This window comes from Citrus sinensis, chromosome 8 (genome assembly GCF_022201045.2).
Source record: "Citrus sinensis cultivar Valencia sweet orange chromosome 8, DVS_A1.0, whole genome shotgun sequence".
Lineage (NCBI taxonomy): Eukaryota > Viridiplantae > Streptophyta > Magnoliopsida > Sapindales > Rutaceae > Citrus > Citrus sinensis.
Window position 1 is genome coordinate 5,833,265 of NC_068563.1, and position 9,611 is coordinate 5,842,875.

Below are 9,611 nucleotides of genomic sequence, written 5' to 3' on the forward strand. Positions count from 1 at the left end.
GAGGAGGTAGGGGTAAAAAGATTTTAGAAACAAAGAAAAAAAAGCTGTCGCTTTAATTTTATAAGCTGATTTCAGGAGTATAAATTCTATTGTTGAATTAATTAACCGATTTTTATTTTTTAACAATAATTTGAATGGTTGGGATGACATGAAAGAAATGAAAGTTTGTCCTTATTTGTAATACTTTAAGAATAAGGGACCTGTTGCTATTATCTCATTTTCTACGAAAAAATATGGTAGCGAGAATAAAAGCACCAATGCATTACGTGGCACAAAAGGCCACTCCATACGTCATTAACGCCGTGAAATCTAACGGCATAAAACCAGGAAAAAGGCCAAAAGTCTCCCGGAGCAACAGATTCTAACGTCGTTACCGAAACCGTCTAAAACGACCTCACTCCTTTCCCTCTCTCACACTGCAACCAAAAGAATCAAAGGTTTTTCAGTCTCTCTCTCAAATGACTCTCTCGTTCCCACTCTGAAAAACGCTCCCGTTTCCTGTCGGTTCGATCACGTCAGGTTCGATTTCTTTTTCCTGTGTCCGCATACGGCGATAGCTTTTCGCTATTTTGTTTTTGTTACTATCATCACGATATTTGTGTAGCTGATTTGTATTTCCATCATTTCCGATTTTATTTAGATTTTATTTTATTTATTTACAAATATTCTGTGTGTATTTTGACTGTAAGTGCCGTTTTCAAGGCGTGAATTACGGATCTCTTTTGACCTATGTAGCGGATTTTGAATTTAATTTTTTTTTTGTGGTTTCTAAAATTAGTTTTTTTTTTTTTTTGGATTAATCAGATTAGACTTACTCTGGAGTTCCCTTGAGAGTAGCAGATTGAATCGATACTTGGTTGGTCACTATTTTATTTCTGGAAAGTTTTTTGTTTTTGTTTTTTCTTTTTACATGTTTCTTTTTTTTTTTATAGTTATTTTTCTTGTTTTCGGTGATTGCTTGTATCAATAGTGAGCGCAAGTGGTTTACATCTTTACTGAAATCAGCTTATTTTCCCGTTGCCTTCGTAGTTGCTTTGTTCGCTCTGAGAAATTGTTTGGTTGTTCTCATGTGGAGCTGATGTTTTGAGTAACTACAACCTTAATGTTATTGTTTAGTTTGTGGTAACTATTGTCATCTGATCTACAGTTGTTTTGTTATGTAGAAGTTGGATTTATGGAGCTTTTGTTAAACTTATTGTGGCTCTGATTTTTCGTTTTTATGATAAGCTGGGTAAGGTTGAGATAATTTAACTTTGGTGTTTTCTTTGGTTGTTTGTTTTTGTGTGTGTTCAATTTCGGAATATTAAGCCACCTATGTCAATGTTTCTTTGGTTTCAGAGGAAGTACCTGTGTTTTCTTCTATGAGTTGATGGTGCATGGACTTTTTATTCAAGTTAAACTTTGGGGGATGTGAGTGAGAGTTTTAGGTTATCAGGGGGAGCTTATATCAAGTTGTGCTTGAGAATGGGGGCTGCTTGTTGTGTTGCTGCTAGAGACAAGACAATAACTAGTTCAACAAGTGCTGATATTTTGCATAGAAATATTCGGTATTCACCAACGTGGAGCTTTCGATGGGACCACCGAGGACGGGTCGCAGGTGAAGAGACTGCTGTAGCTTGGTTTCCAGATGGAATTAGTCGGAATGATCAATCAGATATTAAATATGAATCAGCATATGCATCAGAGGAAGGTAGCCCATTAGACAGTTTTCCTAGGCATACGGGGCAAAAGTCGCCTGTTTCTGAAGGAACCGCTGCTGGGAATGTCAGAACTCCTACTTCAGGTAGACCTTTAGGATGCAGCTCTTAATGTTAAGTATAATTTGTATTCTTTAAATGAATTTTGGAAGTTACAGATTTCGTCTATAATCCCAGTGTGTACTCTGTGTCCTTGTGATAACAAGATATGAATCATACATCCGTTTAGCTTATCAATACAACATATAAAAAGGCCAACTCAACAAATTCATCGACTGAAACCAACAAAACTCAGGTAGCCCCACAATCTTCTGGAATTTTTTTAGGAGAATCACTGGTCTATCCACTTATTAAAACATACTTACCTATGCAGCAATGTTGATGCTGTTCTCCTTGTAATTATGATTAGACTTCAAAGGTTATTTAAACGACAAATAACTCTGGAGTTAATGCTTTAAACCATTTTGTTACTAGTCTAAACCTCTGCTTTTTGTCAAAATGAATAGGATAGTTAGATTTTGTGGTTGGGAGGAAGCATAGATTCCAGTTAATTGTGCAGCAATTCCTATTTATCTTGACCAAGACAACACCATGTCATGGCCCCATAGTTTAAGCTTTCTGGATTTGGGAATCAATATATTATGATCAGGCACCATAGTTGTTTGGAGAGTAAATAGGGAAGTCTAGTCTATGAGTATAGTAAAATCACCATCAAGTTGAATTACTGTTGGCATTTTTAATAAATTGCTCATCTCTTTTGATTAGCTGGATGATAAAGAGAGCATTAAACCAAAAAGACTATCTAAAAGGGTATAAATTTGAAGCCAAAAGAAGAGTGAAGTTCTATTAGGAACATATGTTGTGAATGGCTGCACCATAAATCGTAATATGTAGAGATTGCACCCATTATACTTCATGTGCAAGAAAAAATGACATTGCTGATCAAACCTCTGGTAAACATGGTGGAAACTCTTTTTTGATGGTTCTTGGTTAGGTTTTCCTGATCTTATGGTTACTTTCCACTGAGAGCAATTTTCTTGCATCTAATAAGAGTAATGTATTTTTGTGTTTCCTTGGTAGCGCATGCATGATATGATTCTTAGTTGACATTTCTGTCAAAATTTCCTGTAGTCTTTAACAAACTTCGCTGGAGTAGTTTTACACTCATTTGTTTTTGAATTACATTGCATGCATCTTGAGAGCGTGCTTGAGAAATGCTGAAACTTGAATTTGTACTTTTAGGTTGTCATAAAACATTTGATTGTGGCTGATCCTGTGGTTGCGTGTTATGATGAAGTTTTATGATAAAGGTTGCAGATCTATATATCTAAAGGGTTAATTTTGGATTATCCCCTCATGAAGTGAATATCTTCAAATCACCTCCTTACTTTTGAAAACCTCAATTTACCATCCGCCCCCTTCCCCCAAAGATTTTCATCAATCCACCCCCATTTTTAAACAGGAATGGGGTAACTTGAGGTTTTCATAAGTAAGGGGGTGATCTGAAGATAGCCGATGCACGAGGGAGTTAATCCGAAATGTACCCATGTCTAAATTTATAGAGTCGCAAGAAATGATTGAGGCTTGGCTATGAAACCATTTCTGGCCCGAAATTTACCAATGTCTAAATATATTGAGTAGCAAGAAATGATTGAGGCTTGGCTATGAAACCATTTGTGGTCCTTTTATAACTTAGGGCATCATTTGATTCACATCCTTTGTCACATTGGTACTATCTTAAAACACTGAGTAATATTCTTAATTTGTCTTATACCTAAAATATCACTATATGCCCTTAAATCAGTATCAAATTTTGGGATATTGTGACTCTATTAGTTTTTCTTGGCTTTAGACTTATAATTGTTAGTAAGCTTTGTGGGCTGTTGTATCTTATTTCTTTCTTTTCTTTCTTCTTTTTCCCACTGTTTTTTAATTTTTTATAATGGCAGATCATTCTCTTTCAAGGAATATCTCTATGGATGTGAATTTGGAACAGGTAGAGCTTTTTCCTGTGAAAGGCTGTTTCCATGTCCTTATGATTATTTTACACGATCCCCCCCCCCCCCCCCTCTTAAGATGTTATAATTTTTCAATGGGAATCATGTTTTAGGTCAAGGAGTCAACAGATTCCCAAGAAGTTTCACACCCCTCTCCTGCAAAGTTATCATTATCACTGCCTTCAACTTCATCCTTGACGTCATCCCCTTTATCATCACAAAGTCACTTGTATCCCGCCAGTTCAACCACAGCAAAATGGCCTCGCCACTCTCCTGGACATCCACTTCTACGACAAGCATCTGATAGCCGGATTCCAGGATTGAAGTCAGTTAATGGATACTCAGTTAGGGAAGAAAGGCCTGTTATCCCTTCCTGGAGCAATGAATCAACTGTGGGCTCTGGTGTCGGGTCTTCAGATGGTTGGTCAATGAATGCCTTCTCTGAGCTCATGGCTACTTCTCACAAGGAAAGGTGGTCGTTTGATAGCGAGTCCTTGGGCTTTAATCATGAGAAGATTGCCAGATCCTGTAGTCGAGTCTCAGCTTCTTCTTCTGTCGATATGCAAACATGTGGAGTTTGCTCTAAGTTGTTGTCTGAGCTTTGTGTAGTTGCAGTTCTAACTTGTGGCCATCTTTATCATGCTGACTGTTTGGAAAACATAACTGCTGAAATTAATAAGTATGACCCTGCATGCCCTGTTTGTACTTTGGGGGAGAAAAAAACCCATAAGTTGTCAGAAAGAGCATTGAAATCAGAAATGGAATCGAAGGCTAGAAATAACAAGAGATGGAAGAATCGCATTGTGGATAGCAATCTTGACAGCAATTCTGTTGTGTTGGATCGCCATAAAGGCAGTTGGAATGAAGGTAAGGGTCCCAAGATGGCTTCCAGTTCCAGCCTTAAAAGTTCTTCAGGAAAGCCTTTCTTGAAGCGGCACTTTTCATTTGGATCAAAGGGGAGCAGATCCTTATCAGAAAATCATTCGACGTGGAAGAAGGGGTTCTTCTGGCCCAAATCTAGTAGGACATGAGTTGCTTCTGCACCACAAGGAGGTGATATTTTCTCCCCGATATATGATGCATTTGTCCTTCCCAAAAAGAAAAATTGTTGCACAGATAGACAAATGTACATCTTGTTCACATAACAAGGTCAAATCTGGCTATTTTTTCTCCTTGTAATTTAATTTGAAATTGTTTCATGTACGCAGATGCCAGCTTTGATCTTCTCTTCAATTTCAGTTGGATGAAGATAGCTGGATGTTTTTCAACAAGATATGCTCAAGAAGCACATCTGCATACAGGCTCAAAAAGCTTTGACAGGATTGGTTACTGGAATTACATTGTAAAGAAGAAAGAAAGAATAATATATAGAATGAAGAGATAATTATGAAAAGGTGAAAAAAGGTAAGTAGAATGAAAATGAATTGTGAGACTATCCATTCTTATTTTTGTACAGAGAAAATTTGTTTTTTGGGCTTGAAACTATACATGAATCTGTTCTACCGATTCTGTATCTGTATGGCTGCATCTGCCAAAAATCTCTCATCTTTTCTTTCTTGGTGAGGGCGTTATTTTGGGCATGGTCACTAGCAGGTACAAAACCAAATATTTTGAAATTGAAGTTTGATGTATTATTCTGTTTGATTGCAATATTTTGATTTTCAAAGAGTATTATTTAGCTCATGCATAATTTCCCAATTTTGTGAATTATTTATGAAGGATTCACTGGGGGTTCCCTCAACAATTTATAAAATTGCCTACGAGCCCAAGTTGTTAAATAAGTAATCTATGCTTCTTCAACCAACACGCTAATTCTCCCCGACAACATAAAACCGTGTGAATTTCCGTTACTGAGAATTTCTTTTGGAAGGACTTGTCTGTGTAACGCTCGTGTCTTATCTTATTTTATTTTGTTAACTCTTTGACCATCAGAAGATGGGGTGGGTAATCGGATCCTACGCAAGTAATGCAACAGGGGTAGTGGTTGTGGCGGAATTATTCCACTGTAGAGTGTTTCTAATGACAGATGATAACAATATTTAATATTTATTCTAATGTTCGTATGATCATTATCAGTGCCTTACCATAAAAATTAGAGATTATGCCGCGAGCGTATGGACCGATGCCCACTTAGTAGTCACTTCGGGGACTCACTTTTGCAGGACTCGTGGCTTTTGTTTGTTAATCCTTGTATGCAATTATCCGACGACACTAATCAATTAAATACCACTTGATGGCAATTTTGATCCGGATTTCTTCAATTGAGGATAATCTTAAGCTCCAGCCGAAAACCTTCGTGAATTGAGTTGTCACCTAAATAGTAAAGCTAGCCTACACTAGGGATGGCAATGGATTGAATCTGACCTAAGATCCACGTGATCTAAATTCAATCGGATTGTATTTGGGTCGGTTTAAAATGAATTTGGATCGGATTTGGATATTGATATGTGGATCTAAAACAGATATGGAGCATGTCTGGATCTATCTTAATATCTAAATCCATATCCATATCCACCCATCTTTTAATTTAATTTTATTTTAAAATTTTCTTAACAATTGTGCAATTATACTGATAATAAATTTTATCCATAGCATATTAGTGGTATTTACCATACATTTAAATTCTTAAAACTTAAAGGTTTGTTTTGTAAATTTAAAGGTCAGTCAGCCCTAAAGCACGTGCATGCAATATTCAAATTGCAAGCCAAGTAATACAACCTGGTAATTTATTTTATTATATTGACCAAATAATTTTTAAAGAATATAGTTATTCATATATTTAGTCAAATATGATCATAATAAAAATAATAAATGATTGAATATAAATCATATTTAATTTATATGTCATTATCTAATGTTATAGGAATGAGGGTGGGTATGTCGTGGATATTAGAATGATGAATGAGACAATAGAATATTAGATTGATCTTACTCCTACAATTACTTTTAAAGGATATTTTATTATCTTATTTGTTGTTTTGGTGTAAAAGTATAAGCTACAATATTTATTATATTTTTGAGAAAAATTATATAATTTATTTGTTATCAATACATTTTAGCCTTCAATTTTCATTCTAAAAAATTATTACTTTTTAATTGATGAGTTTTAGAATTCATGACAAATTTAGAGTAGATTTAAATTTTAATTTTTTTTCGGATTTGAAGTAGATATATATATTTATTTCTTTTTTGGATCTGGATATGGAGCGAAAAATATGAATTCATGACGGATCTGGAGCAGATACAGATCTTGATTTTTATTATGGATATGGATCTGGAGCAGAGTAGATCCAACCCATATCTGCTCCATTGCCATCCCTAACCTACACCTGTACTCATTTCTTTAGGCGTGGCGCCATCTCGTATGTCCGTTCAGGATCCAACGAGCACGTGTAAACACCAAATTACATGCAGAAACAAACACAATCTTTTTCTCGGGATCCACCGTCACTCTTTTACCTTTTAAACTCCTTTTGCCCATACTATAATCTTCAAGAGTTCAGAATATTTAGCTATCTATAAATTAAGTTAGTTCATCGAAATTTTTCTTGAGAGTTTCAAGAAATAATGGCAGATTTACGAGATGAACATGGGAACCCAATTGCGCTGACGGACGAACGCGGGAACCCAGTTCAGTTAACCGACGAATACGGCAACCCCATGCACCTTACCGGTGTTGCCACTACAAAAACCACAACTGCTACTACGACGACCCACGAACCTGCGCCTGCTGCTACTCAAGTTGATGGTGGCGGCTTAACGGGCGGACAAGGCGTGCATGCGGGAGCACCTACGGGTATCGAGACGGCGGGCGGTGCCGCGGTTGCAGCGACTGGGGCTGGTGGTGTTCATGAGCATAAAGAGTTGAAGCAGGAGCTCGAGGAGGAGCGTAAGCGTGAAGTTGAAGCTGAAGGGGAGATTCAGCGCTCCAGCAGTGCCAGCTCTAGTTCGGTGAGACATTTTAAGTTTTCGACATTTATGTGTCACAAGAAAATAAGAGTTATTATTATTATTGGTAAATTTCATAATAAAGGAATCGTTATAATATATTAAAATCTTTTTTTTTTTTAATCTTATACTTCAATAAAATTATCGAATATATAGTCTTAAATAAACAAAACTTTTTGGTAACAATTTTTGGCAACACACACATTCAAAGAAACGCTGAAGGTGGTGTTGCATGAGATACATGCAAATCAGGACAAATTTTTCTATTCCCTTTAATAGAATATAGTAACAAAATGTAAGAAAATTTTTAAAGAAATCTTTCAGTATTGAGCTCTGTTATTTATTTATTTTTTATTAGAGACTATTTTAAAAAACAACTAATAATGGGCTTTGGGTTAATGTAATATTATACAGATGGGAATGGCACAAACGCTAGATTTTATTTACGAATTGAGCTTTTCTCTTCTTTTTAATATATTTTTCAATTTGAACCATCCCCAATCCTTTGGGGGGAAAATGCAAATTCACACAAACAAATTCGAGGCTAAAAATTAGCAAACGAATGCTGTCTAAATTGATATATATTTTTTATTATTATATTTTTTCTCTCAATTACAAATTTCTATGGGTTGCAGTCCGAGGATGATGGGCAAGGTGGGAGAAGGAAGAAGAAGGGACTGCGAGAGAAGATAAAAGAGAAACTAACTCTGGGGAAGCAAAAGGACGAGCATCCGCAGACGACAGGGTTCTCCGCTGCCACCACCACCTCTACCACCACAACCGCAACGCAGCACCATGATCATGAGAAGAAGAGCATGATGGAGAAGATCAAGGAAAAGCTTCCCAGTGGCCACCACAGCAGCAGCCACAACCACTAAATAAAGCTTACTCATGCATTCATATAGGCCCTTTAAATTGTGTCAAATGTCCATGAGCTGTGAAAGAGCGAGCTTGTATCGTGCTGCGTGTGTTGTGATGTGATGTGTTGTGTTGTATGTCTCTTAATTTTTTTTTTTTCAAATTAAATTTTCGGACCTGGTTTGTTGAGCAAAGAATGAGCCCGTGGATCGCGACTGCTGTAATATTCAGTACTGGGGATGAATATGCATGGAATGTTTTATGAAATTAATTGACATTTAATTTGGCCTCTTCTTGAGTTTTGTTGTGTTTCAATTATGAGCTAATAGCAAGCCAGTGTACCCATAATTAAATGACAAAAAATTAGCAATCATTGATCGAGAACTACCTGTGACAATTGACCACGTCGATATGTGTGAGTATTTTTTTTTAATTTTTTCGCAGTACATAAGTCATCATCTTAGCTATGGTTAGGATAAACTTCTACTTGGTTTAATTTCATTTAATGAGAAGATAAAAAGAGTACATGCCAAATGATTATGAGATATTAGAATAAACTAAAATACTAAATGATTAATTTTAAATAATAAGGGATTAATTTTGAATTTTTTTGATTTAATAATTTAATTGAGTTAATATCAATTAGTAGAGCCCTTTAATTGATTTAATTTCAATTAGTAAAGTTATTTAATAAAAATTTTCAGTTATTAAGTTAATTTTTAATTTTTTTTGTTTAATTTAAAAATCTGAATAATATTAATAAAAGATTTTTTTTCAAAATATTCTTATTTAATTAATTAATTTATACCCTTATCTATTAAAGTTTAATAATTAACATTATCACCCATCTTTATAACTTGTTGTGAAAATATAGTGGTAGACTATTATTTTTTTTTTCTTTTATTTTCTCTAAATTAGTATTGTTTATTTGAAAAAAAAATTTATAAATATTTTTCATATAAAAGATCTGTAAGTGACAATAAAATTGATCACCACACGAATTTAAAATAAGGGTTGTATTTAATTGAAAATGATTTATATTATGATAATATATTATCTTATTTGTGTTCTTTAAGATATTTATCTTTTATTTAACATTTGTAATTTATAA

At 35.1% G+C, this 9,611-nt stretch overlaps 2 protein-coding genes across 5 annotated transcripts; both read left to right on the forward strand.

The window, feature by feature from the left end:
* Window positions 1-351: 351 nt before the first annotated feature.
* Window positions 352-5,338, forward strand: LOC102615842 (uncharacterized). Of its 4 annotated transcripts, XM_006487194.3 has the most exons (7): window positions 360-519; window positions 805-856; window positions 1,164-1,231; window positions 1,339-1,783; window positions 3,647-3,693; window positions 3,808-4,747; window positions 4,903-5,338. In XM_006487194.3, exons 4-6 carry the CDS (start codon window positions 1,465-1,467, stop codon window positions 4,723-4,725), a joined length of 1,284 nt encoding a protein of 427 aa, XP_006487257.2. In that variant the 5' UTR covers window positions 360-519; window positions 805-856; window positions 1,164-1,231; window positions 1,339-1,464; the 3' UTR covers window positions 4,726-4,747; window positions 4,903-5,338. The 4 variants fall into 4 exon arrangements, with proteins under 4 accessions (XP_006487255.2, XP_006487257.2, XP_006487256.2 ...); XM_006487193.3 differs by lacking the exon at window positions 1,164-1,231; XM_006487195.3 differs by lacking the exon at window positions 805-856 and having other exon boundaries at window positions 364-519.
* A 1,833-nt stretch (window positions 5,339-7,171) lies between these two features.
* LOC102616716 (late embryogenesis abundant protein) lies at window positions 7,172-8,798 on the forward strand. Its single transcript, XM_006487196.3, has 2 exons — window positions 7,172-7,645; window positions 8,278-8,798. Exons 1-2 carry the CDS (start codon window positions 7,262-7,264, stop codon window positions 8,518-8,520), a joined length of 627 nt encoding a protein of 208 aa, XP_006487259.2. The 5' UTR covers window positions 7,172-7,261; the 3' UTR covers window positions 8,521-8,798.
* Window positions 8,799-9,611: the final 813 nt, after the last annotated feature.

What these genes read in the sequence shown, in the direction of transcription:
- LOC102615842 (XM_006487192.3), top strand. Translation starts at nt 1,465, where the DNA reads ATGGGGGCTGCTTGTTGTGTTGCTGCTAGAGACAAGACAATAACTAGT. An exon ending in TGTCAGAACTCCTACTTCAG is followed by an intron (nt 1,784 to 3,646) that starts GTAGACCTTTAG and finishes TTATAATGGCAG; the next exon opens with ATCATTCTCTTTCAAGGAAT. An exon ending in TGGATGTGAATTTGGAACAG is followed by an intron (nt 3,694 to 3,807) that starts GTAGAGCTTTTT and finishes ATCATGTTTTAG; the next exon opens with GTCAAGGAGTCAACAGATTC.
- LOC102616716 (XM_006487196.3), top strand. Translation starts at nt 7,262, where the DNA reads ATGGCAGATTTACGAGATGAACATGGGAACCCAATTGCGCTGACGGAC. An exon ending in GCAGTGCCAGCTCTAGTTCG is followed by an intron (nt 7,646 to 8,277) that starts GTGAGACATTTT and finishes TATGGGTTGCAG; the next exon opens with TCCGAGGATGATGGGCAAGG.